This window comes from Hakea prostrata, chromosome 5, assembly GCF_041222555.1.
Source record: "Hakea prostrata isolate BN-2017 chromosome 5, UWA_Hpros_2, whole genome shotgun sequence".
Lineage (NCBI taxonomy): Eukaryota > Viridiplantae > Streptophyta > Magnoliopsida > Proteales > Proteaceae > Hakea > Hakea prostrata.
The window spans coordinates 2738702-2761606 of record NC_142604.1 but is presented as its reverse complement, the minus strand read 5'-3'; the positions used below and the strand labels follow the sequence as shown (position 1 = coordinate 2761606).

Genomic DNA, 22905 nt, shown 5'->3' with positions numbered 1-22905 from the left:
GAAAATAACTCTCATGGCCATCTAGGTTTTGTCCCTTCCATTGATCAAAACAGTTAGCTCTTCGCACTTTGCAGTCTATCCACCCCATCACAAGAACCAAAGAAATTCCTTTCCTGTCCTTAATGCACCTTGGGCTCCATGCTCCAATTCCTTGGTTTCTGTTTCCTGTGCGCATTCTGTAATACCAAATCACGAACATACTAGTTAATAAATGGTCTAGGCTGCTTATTCTGAAAAATGAAGCAATTCCTGTGCAACCAAAGAAATAAGGTACATAGGCCTATTTAATGTTTGAATAAGATGGAAAATCTCTTGGGGGTAATAATGTTGTCTGAAATTTGATATTCACCAACAAAAGCTTCTTGAGAAGTAGACTTGAACTTGTATGGTAGAGAGACAAAGTCAACCTAAATTCGAAGCATAATTTAAAAGACATGCATAAACTAGAAAGAGACAATGGACAAGAAGTTTTTTTTGACGGAGGGTTTGAGGGGAGTCACATTGTATGCAGTTTTACCTTGTTTTTGTAAAGAGACTGTTTCTAAACTTGTTTGTCTGCAAATTTTGCCACTTTTCTCAACTGAAATAAGCATCATTGGCTCAGTTGATAGACCTTTTTGGATGTTTTTCACTCCAAAAGTGTCGGCATGGGATTGGGATTCCTACTTTGCTTCGAAATGTGTATATGTTGGTGGGTTTGTTTGCAGGGCCTAAGCATCCCAATTCACATGTGCAGTGTCTCATGATGATAGCCATGAACTATGAATGTTGCGAGTGAAGAGGACATAAGAGCAGGTCATGATTTATGAATATTATGATCACGAATGAGCTGAGTCCCACCATTAAAATGGACATTGACATTGACATTGACATTGACCACAAACTAGTATTATACCAAACCATGTGAGATATGTCAATTGGAGGAAGTATATTAATGTCGCCAAATGAGTGCAAACCCAGGACCTCCTCGTGGGAAGTTGGATCTTTTACCGCTTTACTAACCCACCATTGGCACAAATTGATACATTTATTTGCCCCAATCCCTAATCTTGAGATGGGCCATTCCCCTACAGGATTTAAGTTATCCACAAAGACTATTTATAGGGAAATTAAAAACTTTAATTTTAATATAATTTATAATTTTATTTTAATATAAATCCTGTATTAATTATAAATACAATTAAAATTAAAATTATATGGATTCGTAGAAAAACACCCAAAATAAACATCCCTCCCATGTTTTTCCCCTTTCACTCACTACCACATTAAATGTACACTACTGTATTACACTGTTGAGATTGAAATCTGACAACAAGTATATGCATTAAATGGGCAACATTCAAGTATCACTCCAAACAACGTGCCATGCGGGTTCCCCCATAAATCACGGAGACTGCTTTGATCCTCAATCCTTCTTGAGTCTTCACTTTCTTCCAATGTTGATGGGCCCATAGTAGGTTTTGAAAAAGGAAAAGCCGTGTATATCGTTACCACAATTGCCGCTCGGTTCGTGAAGATGATGGCCCAGTCTCTCTCTCTCACCAAAAGGTGGAGACGGTGGTGGTAATGGTAGTGGTGATGGTGGGCATTGGTCATGTCAACAAGAGAGTCAGACAAAAGGACATTGACATTCAAGTGTATTTCTTTCTTATGTTGGTTGGGTCCATGAAGGTTCAAGTTAAAAAGATGTTTTACTGGAGACGTGGGACGCCCGAATTGAATGGTTCAGTTGGTTGGATGGCATGGCCCCAACTAACTCCAATCCCAAACTTCCCCCATTTTCTGTTCTTCATGCGACGTGGGTGATCCATCCGTGGAGAGACCGAACGCATTCACATGCCATGAGGCCCATGACCCCCATGCATGGCCCTCCCAATTCAAGACACTCCCAACCCCCAAATTTTAGTGACCCAAGTAATTAGCTGATGATGATATAGCCTTACTGCACCACTTTTATTAGTTCATCATCACTACCCTACATGGGAGTTAATTAATTTTGCTGATTTGTGTCTACTCTTAACTCATTAATCCTCACTGACGATCCAGACAACTTTCAAGATTTAGTTTAGGATAGCAAGCCAAGTATAATTAACCTTACGTGTGCTCGTGTGATGTCTCCTTTACCCTAATCTCTATCCTTCGTCTCATCTTTTCTTTACCATTTCTTTTTGGAACAATGTTAGTTTTTTTCTTTGTTAATAGTTCAGATTTCAGTTGGAATGGTCCCAGTGTTTAGAGGCTTGGGATGGAAGCTGATCCAATTGTCCTAATACACCAATCCTTTAAAATTTGAGCAAAATCAAAAGAAACAAACGAGGGAGGTAGTCACTACTCACCGCTTTTTCATCTTCCTTATCTATCTCTTCTTTTTCTGAGGCTTCTTCACTGCCTGGGTGTGCGCGATTGCAGAGGTGCAAAAAAGAAAGCATGAAGCAGTTGGGTGTGATTTTTTTCTTTGTGCTGTTGATCCATCAACAGGGTACCCTTCTCCACGTTGAAGCAGTGGACGGTTTCATCAGAACCAGGGGAGTGCATTTTGTACTGAATGGGGTTCCTTTCTATGCTAATGGCTTCAATGCATACTGGTTGATGTATGTGGCCTCTGACCCATCCCAAAGAAGCAAAGTCTCCACAGCTTTTCAGCAAGCTTCTGCTCATGGCCTTTCTGTTGCAAGAACCTGGGCTTTTAGTGATGGTGGCTCCAAACCTCTGCAATACTCTCCTGGCTACTACGATGAGAAAATGTTCCAGGTCTCTCTGTTCCTACAATGTCCCCTCCTCTTCTGTTCTTGACACTTTTTTGTGAAATATTTTCCAACCCATTCTTCCTAATCACTCCCTTTACCATTTCTGTTGCAGGGGCTGGATTTTGCTATCTCTGAGGCTGGAAGGTACGGCATTAAGCTTATACTGAGCTTGGTGAATAACTATGACGACCTAGGAGGAAAGAAACAGTATGTGGAGTGGGCTGGAAATCAGGGTCAGTACTTGACATCTGATGATGATTTCTTTAGAAACCCTGTTGTCAAAGGGTACTACAAGAATCATGTCAAGGTAACCGATGATGTTTTCAATTTTATGATTCTGTCTCATCTCAGAAGAACTCCTTTCTTTTTCTTCCCCTTTCTCTTCTCTTTTCGTTCAAAATTGGAAATCTCTGCCTTTCACCGGCTCTCTTTGTTTAAGATTGATTTTTCTTTTGTTTTGTGTGATAGACTGTTCTTACAAGATATAACACCATCACTGGAATTGCTTACAAGGATGATCCCACGATCATGGCTTGGGAGCTTATGAACGAACCCAGGTGCACATCGGATTTGTCAGGAGGAACCATTCAGGTTATCTCCCAAAATTTTGGGAAATTTTAATTTGTGCATACATTATATAATTTTTTCTTTCCTTCCTTACTTCTTCTGCCATTTTCACTGCCATCATCAGAGCTTAAAATTGGACGAGTAATATACCTAGCTCTTACCATTTGCCGCAGATAAATATGAAAATAATGCGGTTAGCTTAATCACTAGCTTGGCGAAAATACATGGGGGAGTCATTGTAATGAGTGCTAATTTGAATCAGCCTTTCCTGAGCCACACTGACATTCAAGGTTTCAGGTGAAATCTGCCTGTTACCTGCTCATTCTCTACCACTTATGGACCCATAAACGGAAAGAATAGGATTGAAGCTGGCTGGACCCAGTTCAGATACTGATTCCTTGTTTTGTAACCCTGATTCAAACCCCCTGACTCGGAAGATCTGTTCCTCTAGGTCGATTCAACTTGATGCCAGCATCGTTCGGTGGTACGAGTTTGAGTTGATCCTGAAGCTTGTAATATCCATTTTGGTGAAAAGCTTGATAGAATTCACGTCTAATACTGTTTGTGTTTGAACAATTTTATCTTTCCCTGATTCCATAAATTCTTTTGACCTTCTTATTTGGTTTCCTATTAGGCTTGGATCACAGAGATGGCTTCTTTTGTGAAATCAATTGATCGAAATCATTTATTAGAAGCTGGTCTGGAAGGATTTTACGGAGAAGCATCACCACAGCAAAAGCAATTTAATCCTGGTTTCCAAATAGGAACTGATTTCATCGCAAATAACCAGATCTTGGGCATTGATTTTGCTACTGTTCACTCATACCCTGATCAATGGTAGGTATCTGCATTCAGTGAATAGAAAAATGAAATTCCTGATTTTTCGAAGATATATAATTCCCCACTTCTTACACTTGTTAAGAGGGTCATTGGTTGAAATTTGAGACTAAATATTCTTCAACTTTCTCATGGTGTATGCGCAGGATATCCAGCTCGAGTGATCAAGCACAACTTCTCTTCTTGAACAACTGGCTCACTACCCATATGCAGGATGCCCAAAATGTTCTTCGAAAGCCATTGCTTCTCACTGAGTTTGGAAAATCAGTGAAAGATCCCGGTTTCAGTCCCTACCAGAGAGACCAGTTGTTCAATACGGTCTACTACAGGATATATTCATCAGCTAGAAGTGGAGGTGCAACTGCTGGTGGCCTCTTTTGGCAGCTTCTTACAGATGGAATGGATTCTTTCCGAGATGGGTATGAGATAGTTTTGAATGAGAGCCCCTCAACAGCTAATTTGATCGCTGAACAATCATACAAGCTTTATCAAATTAGGAAAATGTTTGCCAGAATGAGGGATGTTGAGAAGTGGAAGAGAGCAAAAGCCATCAGAAGGGCTCAGTGGTTGGCTAGAAATAGGGGGCATAACACTGGAAACTAGGAATACAGTCTTGTAAACTGGAGAAGTAAGCCACATATGTGTTAGCTAAATTTTTATTGTTTTTGGTTGAAATGCATTAGTAATTTGATGCATGTGTGGTTAAGAGAGGTTTCAAAGAATGGGTTCTCTTAGAGATGATCATTGTTGATCCAGGAGTACCTGATCCCATAGACTATAGACATAAATTTGGTGTGAACTGTAACATATTAGTTAGTCTCTCTTTGGCATACTTCATATTTATGTTTTTATCTATTTATGAATAATCAATTATGATAACAGCTTAGTAATAAACAATTTTAGTTTTATTGAGATTGTTTCTTTTTCGGGGTTTATTGAGACTTACTATTGCATTAGGAGTCTATGACGAAGGAAGGAAATATCGGTTGGATAAATCAAAACAGGGGCCAAAACGATATTATATAAATGGCCGAAATATTGAGATAAATTACTATTTTTATTGGTTTCTCGCGATATTTTGGCATTCTGTTGCAATATTTTTAGGTGAATTGTCACACTTCATCCCGATAGTATTGGATTCACCCCCATCAACTCGTAGATGTGATCCAGAGTCACAAGATCTTAGTTACATTATCAATAACAAATTAGGCACATAATTCCATAATCATCAGCAATAGAAGATAGTTCAATAATTAATGAAATATTAAAGGTTTTAAATTTTCAAAATGAATACTAAAAGAATCTGAAATAAGAATATATGAGCGGAAGGAAAATAAAAAATGTCTCATTATTGTTTACAATTCTCTTTCATCATTTTAAGGATTTTCTCTTCAAAATTATCTATAAAATGAGTTGTAAGACCCTCATTCATCCTTTTATCTTGACGGCACCGACGGCATAAAACTAAAGCTCTATTCCCGTCAATGGGGGAGGCCCCGACGGGGGGTGAAATTGAATTCGACGCCAGATAGGAAAAAAGGCAAGGGGTTTGGGCCAAAGACCGAAAGGCAAGTAGCGGCGGCCAACCCCCCACCCCGAGCGAGCCGGCAAGAGAGGAAGCCACACACAGGAGAAGGAATGATTTTGTGCCAGAACGACGGCCGGGACAGGCGAAGGCACAAGACACTCGTCCCATTGAGCAACCTCACGGTTTTGGATGATATTTTCTATCTAAAATCCAAGTTCATTGAATGTAAAGCCCAACATGTTTTTAGGGAGAGTAACGCATGGGCGGACGCCCTATCTTAGAAGGCGCTATCTTTTTCGAGCGAGATAATTTGGCCTAATTCCACTCCTTAGATCCTTTCTCTTATAGAATTGGACTCCTCGGTTGTAGCTCGAGATGTTCTTCTATGAATGAAGTTCTTTACCAAAAACAATGGGTAGGAAAATAAAACAAATAATAAACGACTCAAAACTAGAAATCCAAATCTAACTAAGAAACTAAAAGTGGCCCGAAGACCCACTAAATAATGGAATTTGATAGTCAAAACGACACCTTCTAAGTAGACCCTGATAAGGACGTTGTACAGCTTTTCTAGCCGTTTATTTTGATACGTTGTGGGTCTCGTAACTCCTTTAAAATAAAAAATTATGGTCATTTGAAGATTTTTACAATAAAGCGGATCATGTGCCGATTAAAAACATCAATGTAGGTGATGTTTTATGCTCAAAAGAGCACTCTCAATATATTTATTGACATCAAATTAGGCTCACCAAACTTCAGCCCAAAGTTACCTACAGTTTCATCAAAGGGCAAAACGGCAAATTTCACTGGTATTTCGTGCCTTCATTATGACCTCAGGTTTTCAGTTACCAGGCAAAAAAGTACAGAGCTAAATAGCAGACTTCAACGAGGGATTTCATTTAGTGTTACCTTAATTTGTTCAATTTTGACAAACAGGCTTCTTTCAGTTCGAAAATTGGAACCGAACTCAATTGTCCGTGGAAAACTACAAAGAATTGTTATTCTTCTTCTTCCAGTGGACATTGATCTTTGGCTTCATTTATTTATTCTCTTAATTTTGAGTACCAATACTATCAAGTGTCTTCGGCTGTTGAATTGAATGCCAAAGGATGCAATCAGAGGCTGATGCATATCCTTATCAACTATCGACCTGTATTCTTCATTGAATCATCCAAAGTCATTACGATTGCGTACCAAAAAGGCTTTAGCACTATATAGCAGAATACTGTACATAACAAAGAAAGAAGGCATAGACGGCCTTAACATTTATTCAGGATAGAAACCTATCTACTAAACTCCGCGGTAGGCTTCATTGAAGGGTCTTCAAGCAAAAAGGAAACTCTTTATATACAGCAGTGGCAAACAGCACCCATCGTATTCCAAAGAGTCATCCTAACTCTCTCCAGCAGCTCCATTCTCCCACACCAAGTTGATCTTCAATAAGAAAATGCATGTGGATGTTGAAGACTTTAAATGATTGTGCCATTTGGAATGGTTGCATTCTTCATGATAACAGTGATACCAGACCTAATGTAGAACCCTTCACATGGTCTATCTGCTTCTTGAACATCCTAAAAAACAGCATTCAGATGGATATACTATGTCAGAATATGATTTACTGGTACTTACAGCAACAAGAGTTTGATCCTTGGCTGCATAATAAATTATTTATTAGGTACCCAGGCCTTCAGCCTGACTCTTCCCTGCATCTTTGCTAGTCCTATGATCCATTGCAGTGGGTCATAGAAAGGATTGAAGTGGAAAGCCAATTAAATCCAAGCTCATTGACCCCAAGCAGGAAATACGGGTCAAATACTCGGTCATAGCTTAGTGATGATGAGAACCTGACTATATGATACAGGTGGATGGAAATTATCTACCATCAATCATATTCTATCTAAAACAACATCAAGAAAATAAATTGAGGTTGTTTTTCACCTTTCTCTATTGTTTTGTTTTCCAACTTTTGTTTACACAAGTTCCTTTTGCTTTTAAGAATTTTGGGTAAAGTAATTTCAGGTGAATCAACCAGAGAATAAGGATGTTTTGAATGTAAAGAAGGGGGAACTAGAACCTCAAAAGGCAACCATGTTCACTGCACCCAGACACAGAGCAAGGTGCAGTATCCATTCTGCTCCCAATAAAGGGTGGTAATAATCACCCTGTTGATTCCACTGCATGCTCCCATTGGCTCACACGCCGGGGCAGAGGCCAGGCTGCCTTTTGAAGAACCCTTTCTCAAAAGCGGGAAAAAACATGTTGAGATAGCAACACTTACATCTTTGTTCGTGATGATGACATTGCTTCCAATCTTGGCATTCTTATCAATTATGCAGTTCCTTTGAGAAATCATGGAACACACTGTTAGCTATCATAAATTGTAAATCTTTTTACATAGGGAGAGTGTTGACAAAACCTGAACCTGAAGTAGAATATAATTCTAGATACTCAACTCCATTGATATGTTTTCTCCGAGAGTTATCTCACAATTATAAACCAATCAAAAAATTGTCATACATTGGAGGCTTTATGGGAGTGTCAAACATTTCACATGCTTGGTCATGGGACCTGTAGTGCAAAGACCCACGAATCCATAGTGCAGATACAACACCTAAAGTTTCATGTAAAGAGAGATTTAATCCTCACCGTATCTTAGTATTCTGCCCAACACCAATAGGAACCTTTTGGTCTGCTAGCATAGACGCAATTTCAGATTCAGTTTGGTAATAATCTGCACCCATCATCATAGTTTTCTGAAAAGGGGCCAAAAAAAAAAAAAAAAACCAACCAGGGGGGAATCAGATAGTTAAAAAATTCCCGAATGGAAATATCATCTACATATCGACATGTAGCTTAATGGTTTGATTCAGCCTCCCATCAAGAAGAGAATTGTATTAAGTAGTTGTACACCTATTTTTCCCCAGGCTTTGACAGGAAGAGAAAAGAATGTTGCAGTGGTAGCAAGAAAAACACATTGCCTGAATTATGATAGCTTACCTGAAGTTCAACTCCCTGTTCTAAACGTGAGCGCACACCCACGATAGACTGTTGCACGCTACATTCCCTCAAAAAGCATCCATGAGAAATTATTGCATTCAAAATCTGCATAAACCAACTGAACCATGAGCAGCACGAAATAAAGCTGCAGCAATCAAATCAAACATACATCATCATACCCGGCATTTGTCTACTTTGGTAGGTGGCAAGAACCGAGGAGATGTGAAGAAAGGTGTCTTTGGGTCATAGAATTCAAACTTTGGTGGCTGGAGAAAAGATAAAAAGTGCAAGTTTATACATGTCAACCATGAAATAGTACAGGAAAGAACAGAAATAGTGGACATCGATACAATGCAAGTTTAAAAATGTCAACTCTCAAAATGACACATAGTAGCTTAACCATCTCCGAAGAAAACTAATTTGGATTGATTTATTTCCGAACAGAGGGACCAACCTGTTCTGTGAGAGCCAAGTTAGCATCAAAGAAAGACTTAATTGTTCCAATGTCCTCCCAATAGTCATTGAATAAATATGCCTGTCAGATATGGCATCAAAGGTCCATTAGTTTCCTTCTCTACAAAGAGCTCACATCTGGTAAGATACGTGGTGAAAAAGAAAAAGAGGGGGTGGAAGGGGGGCATGTGAAGAGCCAAACTAGGCCCATGGATGAACCAAATGTATCTAGAAATAAAACCACTAAGGCTTACTTATGTATATTTCCTAAGATAATAAGTGAGAGATAAGCTTTACTTAGAGTTGCCCACCTAATAGCATTGAGAGAATAACTCACCTGGACATTGTGATCCTTCACAGCTGATGGAATGATTTCAGATCCAAAGTCATTGCACATGGGATACTTCCATGTCAGAAGCTTAAGAAGAACCTCGGTTCTAAATACATAGACTCCCATTGATGCAATGTAAGGAGATTCAGCAGCTTCTTGTTGATTCAACCCAAGGACAGTGGTGTCGACTTGCTGCAATGCACCATGGTTAATTTCCTAATATAACTTCTATGTACTACTAGTAGCATAGTAACAGAGAAATGCATTTCCTGGTTGATGCTAGGAAATATACAAAGAAAAAATGAGGAGAGATTTTCCTAAAATTATTTTTTAATTCTGGACAAAATCTTTCCTTGAATACAGACACAGAGAAGTCTTTTGCCTATATATATTTAGGAAAAGATGGTTTATAGCCTAGTTGACTGTGTAGGATGTAATAGAAAGGTTGTTCAACAAGGCTTCTCAATTCTCTCATTAGAATAACAAATTTACTGATATTCACATTCACAAAGTAAAAGAGGAGGTACAAAATCTACCATTGCTTTTAGGTCAAAACCCTTAGGCTTTTCGGCAAATTGGATAATCCTTCCAGTGTGATCGATCTTCATCAACCCATAATCTGATGCACGGCTGCAACATTATACAACGGCTTGAGATAGACTTCCAGAAAAACAGAAAAGAAGCAAGCGTTTTACGCATTGACATTCTACTCATAAATGGAGGGTTCTACTTAAGATGTACAACTCAAATTGGTGGAACCTTTTGCATCTTTTAATAAAAAAACCTTTTGCATCTTTTAATAAAAAGTAGCATCAAGCATTCAAAGTTTAAACTCTGTACGCAAGCTTTGCCTACTCTACTGGTATTTATTTGTAGGAACAATCCCAAACCAACACAATGCCTCTTCACATACACAATCAAAAAAAGGGAACCTTTAATATTTGGGTTTTCAAATATTTGGGCTCCACATGATAAGGGCACTTGGCCAGAAAAGTATCAAGCATTTAAAAAAGAGAGAGAGAAAATAATTTCGAGCTTTATAGTGAAAGCAAAAGAGCAGTTTTACCTGTCATTCATGGGAATACACGAAACTGTAATATCAGCATTTGTGTCAATATGTTTCTGCAAGATCAATATATATAAGAAGTAAATTTCGCAAAAATGTTTAAACTGTCAGATAGATATTTAACAAGCAAACAAATGAAATGCATACCTGCACAAACTTCATATAATCCATCCTATAAAGGTGGTCACCAGACAATATCAAAATATTCTCAACATTCTTGGTTTTGGCATCCTAGAGCAGGCAAGTAATCACTCCATCAGGATTCAGGACTACTTGCTAGAAACAGACTTTAAAATATATAATAAATAAATAATGTTCGCATCTAGCAGGTATGTTTGAAAATCAAAATCCCAGGTACCAACCTCAAAGACCCACATAAATTGCCTTACAGCATCAGCTGTTCCTTGAAACCATCTCTTTCCTGTTTCTCCTGGTGTTTGAGTGGCAGCGAGAACCTACTCTCACAAAGAAAAGAAAAATGTTTTTAATTCATCAGGACAGCGAAACAAGAATGCTAAGTGACTTTATCATGCTTAAATTCCTTTTGCCCGAAGGATTCAATAAATTTTCTTATAGAGAACTTATATAGGAAATAGCCTTCTCAACCAATTTCAGCTTTACTTTTCCCATATGATAGAGAAAAATATCTGTCATCAAAATTAAAATTAAGAACTAGATCCTTTCTGCTTTTTCAAAATTGATCGTAAAGCAATGAATCAATACCTCAACAAAACCATCCCCGAAGTTCACGCCATTCCCAAAGTTATACGTGCGAGCAATGTGACGATTGAGGGAGGCAGAATTAAATTGGGTCATGATAAAAATCTTGTTGATGCCACTGTTTATGCAATTGCTCATAGGAACATCGATAAGCCTGTAGCATCCTCCAATAGGAACCTACAAATGAAATGAAACCATCTATTATTAGAGAAATTCTTTAGAAAAATCGAGTTCAGAAATCATAAGCCAATAGAATGTTTTAGGGATAGAATCATGATTTGTCCCAGAAAACCTCCCACTTGGGAATTGCAGGCGAATAACAGATACCCACATATCATTTACCTAGAATATTGAAATAATCAAACTCAATGGATCTAAATATTTCAAATAATAGATATTTTCTTACAGCTGGCTTCGCTCTTCTGCTGGTAAGAGGAAAGAGACGAGTACCGGCCCCTCCACCCAATATAATTGAGGCTACGTTCTTGGGCTCTGCTCTCGACTTCTCAAACATAGGTGCTTGAAAGGTCTGCAATAAAAATTAGGGGGTCAAATGATCTACCTATGGAAACAAGTGATTAGATTATTGAAGGAGGAGCATGGGATCAATTACCATAGGCTCCTTGTTGATATCGGTGGTAAGAACAGAGTAAGCAACACCAGCTTCGATCTTTCTACTCCTACTAGCAGTGCTCAAGCTCTTGCTCAACTTGAGATCCCAAACTTCGTTCTTGAAACTCCCTCTGATCCTCTCTCCCCAGAAACCATGACGTCCATCACCGTAACTTCGTTTGCCAACCTGCACCACAGGAGCATTGGCATTGAAGGTTGCAGTTGCAGAACAGGAATCCATGATCACACTAGCTTCACTGTTACAACAATCGTTGGGTCGTGGGAAGCAAAAAAGCCTGGATGAAGGAATCTAAGGCAACTGCAAAAGCCCAGAATCCCAACCCAGTAAGATAGGATTCTTAAACACGAGGTCTCAAAATGGAGAAGCAGAGACGGATTGGAATGGATGTGAAGTAAGAACGTGATGAAAAGAGTAAGTGCCTTCACTTTCCTGCAAAGTCGAGAGGAGAGAGAGAGAGAGAGCAAATACGTGAATGTGGAGGGCGGTGATTAGTTTTATAGGCTTGTGAACCGTCACGAGAAATCCTGCAATATTCTAACCGGGTTTAACGACAAATCTCTCTCCGAGTTTCAATGTTTGCCGGTGAGAGAAGGAAGGTTTCTCTGTGTTCCACTGTGAATTGCACAGATTTCCAAGGGCACTTGGCCACTTGGGGAAGGCCAACCCATTAGACTAGAACACCTGTCCCTTCTAGCGCCATTAATGGTGAAACATAAAACTATAATTTTCTCTCTTTTACCTTTGCTTCCATTAATTCATTTTAGAATGGTTTGATTAAATCAGAGGCCACTAGAAAGGGTCTCTTTCCTTGCCCAACTCTACGATTCCCTTAAATTATTTATTATTATTAATAATATTTTTTAACATTTATACAAATTAATTAAAAGTGCTTGCTGAAAAATCCTGGTTTTTTGCTTGGGGACGGTTTGAGTTTTGCACAATTCCCGCCTTCAGATGAGATGTTTCCCAATCTCTCCTGGAGCAAGTCCTGGTCGCCTTCTCTTCAGGAGAGAACTATGTATTCTTTTGACCATAAAATAAAATTGGAAAATAAAATTAGAAAATAAAATTGACATACGATTTACAGAAGACTCATTGGATCTTATATTGATTTTGTCAATACTCGTAAGTAAATCCCACCTTCATTGTGTGATGAAAAAAACGTAAGGAATGAACATATACATATATCTCCTTGAAAAGAAATGATCTTCACTCTAAATGTTTTTGGGGGGTTTTTTGTTGATTTCATTTGTTTGGTTTGAAATATAATTGAGTCTATTTGAAACGAATTATTGCCTTCATGCTCTATATCTATTTGGAAGGCACCATAAATCATTTCATTGTTTAAGTTAGCTTTTTGATGGTAGAAGTATATTCATATTAATCATAATGTGTCACTACATGCCATGCTGCCTTGTATCAATCATACAAACAAGAAAATATGTAAAATTATGAAATTGTTATAAATTAAATTGAGGTTAACTATATACATTGTCAATTGTTTACCCTCAAATGTCAAATCCATAGACAAAGGTTTTTAAAAAGAATTTATATGATCAATGATGATTAAGATTCTGATGCCCAAAGCATCTTAACTCAATATATACTAATTTTTTGGCAAAATAATATACTAATTCGTATATTATTCTATTTCAGAGTTTGTAACATAGTAAAATAAAATTCAAAGACTATGAAAAAAATCATAAAAATACAATGATTAAACATATCTATGAATATTTATTCACTCTATATGGGTAGAGGATCAAACTCGTTGATTTATATGAATATTGATATACATGGGGGCATTGGTTACCACCTTATTTAAATAAGTGCATGATGTTTTATCCAAAATTATCCGGGTGGAAGTCATCTTTATAAGTTGTTTAGACTATTTGAATGTAATTAATATCTTAAAATTTTGATATTTTTAGGGCAGGAACAGCTGAACATATATATATTAAGCAAAATTTTGGACTGTTTTTGGATATGAGGTTCATCCCGGGCATCACGATTACATCTTCAAGGGAGCGCTTTAATATAATTAAAAGTCGAATGAATGGGTGTGAACCTAAGTCTTCCTCTAGGGAGGTTGGGTCTTTAACCACTTTACTAATCCATCTTTGGATTCAAAATTTCGGTGGAGATTTTAATTTTGTCCATTGAGATCGAAATTTTGACCAAAATTTTAATCTGATGGACCAAAATATATCGCATGACAAATCAATACATTTAATGCGTAGGACTGAAGTAAGATCACTCTATATTGGAAATTGTTTAGGTACCATGCAAAACTTGTACAAACAATCGAGGATCCATTTCTCAAAAGTGTGGTTTTACACTTTTTAGAAATAGATGGTCGAAGTTAAAATCGCGATTGAGATTTTGATCACGAAAATTTACAGCAAAACCTTGACCGTTCGCAACACAGTCTACTAATGAAGTCGAGCCCCACTATACTAGCTCAATTTTCATAGACTTAGCGACGTATGATGGAATGGCATTCTTTTTTTTAAACGGTTGCTGTAAAATGAGTCCGGATCAGCTCCCCGACGGTTTCTGACCACACAAAGCAGTGGGGCCCACAGTAAAAAACACTTTTTGGAAAAAAAAAAAAAAAAAAAATTTTAATTTTACCCGTGGCCCCACGTTTTGTGTGGTCAGGAACCGTCGGGGGACGGGGTGAGGATCCAGATTCCTGTAAAATCTGATCTGATTATTTTTCATCTGCATGGGATAGATATTTTTGAGCTGGGGACTTGAAAAGTGGCCTGACACAGAGGCGTCGCTATCAGAAAAACTGGGGAAGATAGAGCGAAGGTGGACACTTGCCAGACTTGACAAGGGGAAATGAGGGAAAACTAATTGTCCCAAGAGCTTTGTGCAATATCAGCCCCACACGTGGACGGTGGCTATTCATTCTGTTTGTCTCTGTCAATTCGTCTTTGTTGTTTCCCAAGTAGTGAATGGAATGGACATGGACATGGACGGTTCTCGCTCTCTCTCTGTGTCCCGCAAAGCCATTTTAATTATAATAATAATAATAATGCAGATGTGGATGAATCTCTTGCAGACGATCGCAAGAGCCCAAAATTCAAGACGGTAAGTGGTAATTCTTGGAGCTATCTTGGTTGTATCTTCTGATCAATTATTTATAATAAACAGTGTGTGAGAGTCAGTTGTCAACTTGCGATTTGAATTCTTTATTATCAGGCACGGTAGAATCCAGAAAATCTGGTAAGACCTGAGATTCTCAGTTGTACCTTTCAATTGGCAGCTTCTCATTCACTTTTTGTTTGTCCGACACAAGCAAGTAATGGGAGGTGGGGTTCTCTCTCTTTTGATCGCTAAGTCGACACATTTCATTAAGATTTCCTTAAATTTTGTAGGTAGCTGGATTCTATATGGACGTACCTTATAATAAGGTGGGATCTCTCATGTTTAAATTTGACAAGATGAAATTCTCAATGATTAAAAGATGGTAAGAGAATAAATGGCATTGTTATTTGTTACACACTACCCAGAACCCTCCGAAGAGCACAAGCAAACTTACAAATTTTGGTCACCTGACTGAAAAAAGCTGAACCCAGCTGATTACAATTCAAAACAGGATATCCTCACCCTAAACAATAACAACTATTCTTATTCCGACTAAATAGAATCAACAGTAATCATTCATAACTTTTTTTGGGTTGAGCCCAGCCCAGTATCAGACCTGGAAATCTCACCTCAGGTCCAAGGTTGAAGGCAGTGTGTAAGCCTGGTTTGAGCTTAAGGCATGCTTGGCTTGGCTTGGGTGGGCTAGATTACCACCCTTAGCTGCCCCTCAAATGGATGCGTTGGTCACTACATCCAGTGCCACAACTAGAAGAAGCTGTTAAAAATCCTCGACGGTAACATTTCATTGTTCCCCCAATACCACTTTCTCACATTGAACTGTTATCAACACCTCTGTTTCCCATGCATATACACTTTCTCACATTGAACTCTTATCAACACCTCTGTTTCCCATGCATATATACCCAAAAAGCTGCTGACACGGGGTATAAATCCGAGAGTTAAGAGCAACAATTTCAGAAACAGGCAACAACGAGAGGATCAAGATCTCAGATTTCCCAAAAACCTAGAGGCTTTACACCTTAAAAAGAACTCGGCAATTTGCACGATTCATTTGGAAGTCAACTAGGTTTTTTAAATAATACTCCACCCGCCCAAGCGGAATTTAAAATGCTCTGTTGAATTTCATGGGCAAAGCAATGGTTAAAAATTATTTATTTAGATATTTTGCTTCATTCCAACAAAATATTCGGAATTAAAAAATGAAAGGATTTTTCAAAAAAAAAAAAAAGAGCATAAATGAAAGAATTAAAAGAGACACACCGCTTACTGCCTATCCCATGATTCTCCATTCAACCCTAACCCTGCAGAGGTCTGCTACTTCGCATGCTACAGGTATCTTCAAACTTCAAATTCTTAAATGGAACATCGACTGTTCCCACCACTAATTAGACTGTGACTTGCAAAGCATAAAATCTATCTGGAGAGAACCATGGGTACCGCAAAACATTAGAGGCATAGACAATAGAAACAAGTTAACCTAAAAGAATGTCAACTAACAAAACTTCACTGGAAATCACCAAAAAAAAAAAAAACTCTTCCAAGGTTCCCCATCAACATAACATGATCCGAGGATGAACTATTTGAAGGTAGTGTCTTCAGCTTTTGGCCAATAAACTAAGAGGAAACCAAAACTTAAACCTAAGGCAAACTTGATGTTTATGACACAACAAAAAGATGCCTAAGTATTGGTTGCTCTAGTATAGATCTGCTGACTTGAATGAGCAGATACCATTCTGATTGAACCTCTCGCCATCAGTTCCTTGATCGCCCTCCGGGCAAGAGACCCATTAACCTGGCAGACACCAGCAAACACAATCAATTTACTTCTGCATAATTTAATGCCAAAAATGCTATCAATGGAAATGGGATTCAAAGGTTAAAAGGTTTCATATGCAGAGATAGGATAGGAGGGCATATTCAATCCTTGTCCACCATTTCTACTGCATCAATTTTCATTAACTCAACCACAGCAATTACAAATAAAAGATCCATATCAAAGAAAGACCTAACTGTAGACCAGAGGTATCATTTATCATTTGATTTGATATATTGCAGTTTGTAACGTGAAGTGCATTAAAAAAGCAGAAACAAGAATAGAATGATAAACAAAAGCCTATATAACAGTTCCAATATTATGCCTTGAACCACTCAACGATCCTCCTCCGTAATAAATGACCTAGAAACCGAGTTGAGGAACCTATGTCAGCTAACCTCATATAAAGAATGATGCATCAACTCTAGCTAATGGATAACTAGGGAATTTCAATCAATCATAAAACAAATTTCAGATGGATTAACCATATCCAAAATTTCAGCTGTAATTTTCAATCATATGATCTCACATGAATGTCAATGCATGCCCTACCATAATTGTCAGCACAACCCCTCCCTAATCTCGTGCAACCTCTTTGATAGTCCTTGAGTTCTCAAATGTTTTCGTTACATGGCTAACTCAGTTGAGGGAGAAAGTTTTGACAAATATGTGGGGTCCAGCAGTCCACAAAGTTATAATCCCAACTCCCAACTGATTTGTGCAACAGAATAGATCCAAGTGAGCTCAACAAAATTACATCCAACACAGTGTTTTAGGAAAAACAAGGTCAACTCATAGAAGTACACATTTATAAGTCCACATAGAACCTTTATTTTCATTTTGAATGTTTAGCTCTTCCACTGTCGATTTATGGCCCACCTACCTATATAGGTATATCATCAATCATGCAGTTATAAGGTTAAGCAAACAACATGGTTTCTACCAAAATACATGGTATAGAAAGCAATGACCTAGAATAAGTATGAAACGAAAGTTGAGACATTAGAGCCTATTCCTGAATCAATGTGATAATGCCCAACAAAGCCAATTACATAATTGGGCAAAACCACGAGTGTCAATCATTGTACATTCAAATGTTTTTAAACATGTCACACTTCACTATTATTTAAGATTTTCATTACTTTTTTTTTTCTCTTTTATTGGGTAAATATCTTTACTTTGAATACCATAGTTCTTTACAAGCCTATGAACAAATCAAAGTATACACAAAACCAGATTATTCCTTGCAAAAAAATTTAAACTACTAAGCAAAAAAGAGATGACATGTTTCGTGAGAGACATCCTAAGTCTAACCTTTAGGCACTTATAAAGCTAATACATCATGAAGGATTCCCGTTCCTTCAGAGAAAAATTACAAAAGCTAGAAAGATTCATCAAATCATTAAGCAGAAACATTTCCCAATAACCATCTACTTACCATGAAAACATTTACATAGAGAAATTGCATCTAGAAACACTTTCTCAAGTCATATTAGCCTAGTAGGCTAAACAAAGAAGTAATGTAGCAAATTAACTGTTAAACTATAGTACATACGAAAAAGATTCACACAAGCAGTCAGCATGGATAATAACACCCTCCTCCCTAACCACCCCCCCCCTTTTCCCCTTTCTTTTAATAGTCATTGGAGTAACGAGCCGTAACAGATGTGCCTCTAAGCAATAACTTAAACAAGTGGATGAAAACATGGGTAAAACCATTTAGAAATACATAAATACTAATATAACAAACCAGGTATGGCTGAACACCAAACTAGTGTTTCATCATCTACTGACTTCAATACCACTCACACAACAGTTGCAAGGTGTTAATTGCCTATGCGTCAATTTATTAAATCGACCAGCAATGCTAGGTTAAAGTTTATACTTGCAAGAATACGAGAACAGATTACTGTCACGAATTTTAATTTGTATCTTTTAACATTAGACTGCAGTTCCAACAACATCTCTTGATATCAAAAGTATGACAATTTGACCCGGACAACCAGATCAAGGAAATAAGACATTGCAAATATTATCAATGATATGAGAGATTAGAGAGAATTACGCTTAACCTGTCGTCTCTTAATTTCAACCTGACCACTAGTTTAAGGCAACAGGACACTGCAAATATTATCCAATAACACGAAAGACGGAGAGAATTACCCTTAATCTGTCGGACAGAATGGAAGGAGTGATAAGTTTGTATTTAGGTGCTTCGGAGAGGAGCTTATCATAGGAAGCCTGGTCAAATAACACCATATTGTTGACCTTCTCCTTCTGCTTTCCCTTGCTCCACTTCTGTACATCAGAATTAAAGGGGGAAAAAACATTCAGAAGGAAACAAAATCAATGAGCGAAGTTAGACAAGAAACCAAGCGAACTAGGTAAAAGGAACGCCTTTCGCAATATTAAACAAAGCGAAGAAATCATAGGGTGGACGAGAACGACAAGATATGTTATTCGACCTTCTTCTTTTGTTTACCACCGCCAGATTTCGCGGGCTTGGAAGACGGAGGCGGAGCCTTATCTTTCTTAGGTGCCTGAGAACAATACACAACAAGATTTGTCAGAGACGATCTGCTGCTCGTTTTGACCAAGCATTGATGCAAAATTAGCTGAAAAAAGGATCAAAAGACTGATTGATTACCATAACTATTGAAGTAGTGCAAACTGAAACTCTCCGACGGTAAGAGAGTAGAGGCGCCGAGGGCTGGTGACGATGAGGAGGAGGAGAAGCAGAGGCTTAAGACCTGTCGTATAGAGCGTTTTATAACAACTATAAAACTAGGGTTGCAGATTGTGCGGTCTCGTCCAACTAGTCATCTGATCTCAATCGGACTCCTCTAATTTGAAACCCGGTCCTAATTGAGCCGGTTTGGTCCAGATCGGCAAAAAATTGAAAATTTTACGTTTGAGTCACGTTCTTTTTTTTTTTTTTTTTTTTTTTTTCTAATATTTTGGACCTAAATTCGTGTTGTGATTTTTGACAAGGTGATCACCTAAGGATTGGGTATAGTATGAAAAAGAAGGCTATATGGTATGAGAAGTGATAAAGAAGAAATAAACTAGCATGAACCAGTTCCGTTGAACCCGAACCAGTTCGATTATACTGACCAAGCTAGACCAAGATGAATCAAATAAGACTAGTAGCTGTAGAATAGATACTCAATTGGGATTCAACTACCCATATATGAGTAGGATTCCATTATTCCATTAATGAAATTGATTTTGCTGAATGACTAATGTTTGAGTTCCAGTCAAATTCATACATAGAAAAATTATGAAAAGGTTTGAGATTGATATTTACTTAATTTTCGATCAAGGAAGACAAGAAAACAATGACAATAAAGTATTGAGTAGTGATAGTTCAATTCAGTGTACTTTTCGCAACAAAAAATAAATGTATATTAGTAAATTTTTTTTCTTTTAATTTTACATGAGGATATTTAAGTCATTTAACCACAATTATTGAATATATTGAGGAAACAAACATGAGTTAGGTCCAAAATAAATGACTCAAGCATAAAATTTTATTTTTATTTTTATTTATTTATTTATTTTTTTTCTTATTTTTCCTAAGGCGAGTGGAGGAAGGTTTGTGTTAGCGCATCCTCTGTGTTGTACTCCCTCTACTATGTAACACAACACGGTATCTAGTGATGTAACCACTATTATTGCTCTACCTAGTAAAATTCTAAGTTCTAAGTTGTTTAATCACACAATCCACGTAAGTATTTATTCTTCTTCTTTTTCCATAATCTTTATACAATGGATAATCCAAAAATCTCTTAAATCTGTAGTTTTTTTTTTAATGTAAGTGCCTTTATTTTTTTGGTAGAAAATATAAGTACCTCATGTACATATAAATTAGTCCATGGATAAATTCCTTTTATCCCGTGGGCTGGAAAACATCGTGTTTGAGTTGGATTGTGTCGAGCTAGTTCCTGCGCTCACAATTGAAGCCCAGCAAGCCCATTTACCTATCCCATCTGTTGTGGAGAGGATATTGGGCTTTTGGCTCAAAACTCGTGGAATGTCTTTTATCCCGTGGGCTGGAAAACATCGTGTTTGAGTTGGATTGTGTCGAGCTAGTTCCTGCGCTCACAATTGAAGCCCAGCAAGCCCATTTACCTATCCCATCTGTTGTGGAGAGGATATTGGGCTTTTGGCTCAAAACTCGTGGAATGTCAATTTTAAGTAAGTTGCTAGAGAGGCCAACAAAGTGGCCGATAGGCTAGCTAAGAGGGCTTTGTCGCATGGGAGAGCGATTGACTTGCCCGTCTGCCGGTCGGATCGCGCCCGGGAGGAGCCGAGCCCCGACGACACCACCACAAAAAAGGGGGGGGGGGGGGGGGGGGGGGGGGGGGGTTTTTTTTGTGGGGGGTGGGCCCACCTTTTTTGTGGTGCAAAACCCGTCGGGGAGCACAGACGTCGGGGGTGATGATCCGGATTCTTTCTGCTCCATGGTTAGTGGAGCTTTGTACTCCTTCCATGTATTTCGTAATGGGCTGATCTAGGTGACTAACAGGTCACCTTCGATGATTAAGTCAGTCAACAAATAATCGGAGAAGACGTGTTACAGGCCAGAAATTGCAAAGCATGTGTGAAGAGCATGAGCGAGAATGAATGTGAGTTAGTTATGCTAAATCAGCTTCACTCTCCACCAATTACATCACCTACTGATGGCTTTGACTATAAGGTGGGCTGCTAATGTGAGTTAATTATGCTAAATCGAAGGTTGGGTATTATTACCATAATAGGGATCAACTAGATCTTATTTTATTTTTCTTGATAAGGTTGAAGAACTTCAAAAATTAAAAATAACCCTTGCACTATTAAAGCAAGGAAGAAAGGAGCATTGAATTACATTGTTGGAGACTCAAATGGCAAACCTAGCCTATGACAGCTTCTTCAAGAGGAACAAAATGCGAGTTTTATTGTTGAAGCTGCAACCATCCAGGAGGAGCTAATCCTTTCATCATTCCAATTTCATGAATACGATCACTATCAATCAGAGCACTTTGTGCTAGCTGGTGCTCCTCATCACACATATAGTGGCTTCTCCACAACAGAGAAATCCTCATCTACCCTCCGGACCCAGTTGGCCTCTTCATAATATCCCCACCTGGCCTCATTTGCAGCTCCATGGATGTGGGTCTCATTTCAGAGCTCAAGTAGACCTTAAGAAACCGAACCTGGTGGTCCTTTCCTCCACATTATATCGTACAACCTTACTTTCTAGCAATGTCCGAAATCTCACTAACATGTTAGGGTTTCGGTGGTTTAGCTGACACGTTGGCAAAATTTCACCAACATTTGGCAGGAGTTTTAGTCAAATTTCACCCTGCCTCCCTTAGTTTTTGGGGTATTTTGAGTAATTTTGGATTGAAATTCGGTGTTTAGCTCAAGTTGCTTAGGAAACATTCTACATTTCCACCATAATTCTCTATATTACTACCCCTCATCACATTGTCCTTCAACCTCGTCTTGCTATATTGCGTAGATTATTATGATTGTACATTCTAAAATAGTAGGGGTAGATTATGAAATATTCAAGAATGCAAGAAACACTCAAGGGTGATATTTTGCCGAATTTATCACGATAAAATAAATAGTCTGCAATATTTTGCAAATATTGTTTCGGTCCCCTTTTTTGTTTCACCACCTAGCGAGTCAGTAGAAACTTTGTACCATGGTTTCTAGCCTCTAGGAATTTAGTCCTACGAGTGCTTGATATAATTAGAAAGAAAAAAGAAGAAGAAAAAAAAGACACTCACAAGTGGCCATGCCATCTCTATGCATGTTAGAAAGAATTGGCTATTGTACAATCACAAATTTGCTTCCACTCGCACATTAAGAAGAACAATTTTATTTGTATTTAGTTGGCAATGATCAATATTTTTTAACAGTGAATGGTCAAGATTTGATTTTTTTTATTAAGCTAATGGTCAAGATGAACAAGAAGCATCCAAAGTATAGAGATTTAGAAGTCACTGAGTGACATTCAACCAAATCACATTTCTATCATAAGATCTGCTGCGATATGAGAATCGAACGTATGACCCCTTCAATAAGTGGTATTGGTTTTTCCCAAC

At 38.0% G+C, this 22905-nt stretch overlaps 3 protein-coding genes across 3 annotated transcripts; 1 reads left to right on the top strand and 2 right to left on the bottom strand.

The window, feature by feature from the left end:
* The first annotated feature begins 2118 nt into the window (after positions 1-2118).
* Positions 2119-5064, top strand: MAN7 (Glycosyl hydrolase superfamily protein). The gene is made up of 5 exons (XM_089155138.1): positions 2119-2751; positions 2860-3054; positions 3216-3338; positions 3949-4151; positions 4298-5064. Exons 1-5 carry the CDS (start codon positions 2428-2430, stop codon positions 4752-4754), a joined length of 1302 nt encoding a protein of 433 aa, XP_089011264.1. The 5' UTR covers positions 2119-2427; the 3' UTR covers positions 4755-5064.
* A 1770-nt stretch (positions 5065-6834) lies between these two features.
* On the bottom strand, positions 6835-12522 carry APL2 (ADPGLC-PPase large subunit). The gene is made up of 14 exons (XM_089156210.1): positions 11860-12522; positions 11653-11775; positions 11250-11423; positions 10889-10981; positions 10674-10757; positions 10527-10582; positions 9997-10090; positions 9467-9652; positions 9131-9211; positions 8856-8942; positions 8677-8781; positions 8326-8432; positions 7958-8018; positions 6835-7250 (listed from the first exon to the last, which is right to left on the bottom strand). The coding sequence occupies exons 1-14, from the start codon at positions 12097-12099 to the stop codon at positions 7149-7151; spliced, it is 1593 nt and encodes a 530-aa protein (XP_089012336.1). The 5' UTR covers positions 12100-12522; the 3' UTR covers positions 6835-7148.
* A 3930-nt stretch (positions 12523-16452) lies between these two features.
* Positions 16453-19576, bottom strand: LOC149014393 (small ribosomal subunit protein eS25x). Its single transcript, XM_089156355.1, has 4 exons — positions 19458-19576; positions 19276-19350; positions 18974-19108; positions 16453-16789 (listed from the first exon to the last, which is right to left on the bottom strand). The coding sequence occupies exons 1-4, from the start codon at positions 19458-19460 to the stop codon at positions 16676-16678; spliced, it is 327 nt and encodes a 108-aa protein (XP_089012481.1). The 5' UTR covers positions 19461-19576; the 3' UTR covers positions 16453-16675.
* Positions 19577-22905: the final 3329 nt, after the last annotated feature.

Coding starts and splice junctions, on each gene's coding strand:
- MAN7 (XM_089155138.1), top strand. CDS start 2,428: ATGAAGCAGTTGGGTGTGATTTTTTTCTTTGTGCTGTTGATCCATCAA. Junction 3,339..3,948: donor TGTCAGGAGGAACCATTCAG/GTTATCTCCCAA, acceptor GTTTCCTATTAG/GCTTGGATCACAGAGATGGC. Junction 4,152..4,297: donor CACTCATACCCTGATCAATG/GTAGGTATCTGC, acceptor GTGTATGCGCAG/GATATCCAGCTCGAGTGATC.
- APL2 (XM_089156210.1), bottom strand. CDS start 12,099: ATGGATTCCTGTTCTGCAACTGCAACCTTCAATGCCAATGCTCCTGTG. Junction 10,758..10,888: donor AATTTATGTGGGTCTTTGAG/GTTGGTACCTGG, acceptor TGCCTGCTCTAG/GATGCCAAAACCAAGAATGT. Junction 10,091..10,526: donor TGTATTCCCATGAATGACAG/GTAAAACTGCTC, acceptor ATAATGTTGCAG/CCGTGCATCAGATTATGGGT.
- LOC149014393 (XM_089156355.1), bottom strand. Junction 19,109..19,275: donor GTGGTAAACAAAAGAAGAAG/GTCGAATAACAT, acceptor TCTGATGTACAG/AAGTGGAGCAAGGGAAAGCA. Junction 16,790..18,973: donor TTCTGTCCGACAGATTAAGG/GTAATTCTCTCC, acceptor GGTGTCTGCCAG/GTTAATGGGTCTCTTGCCCG.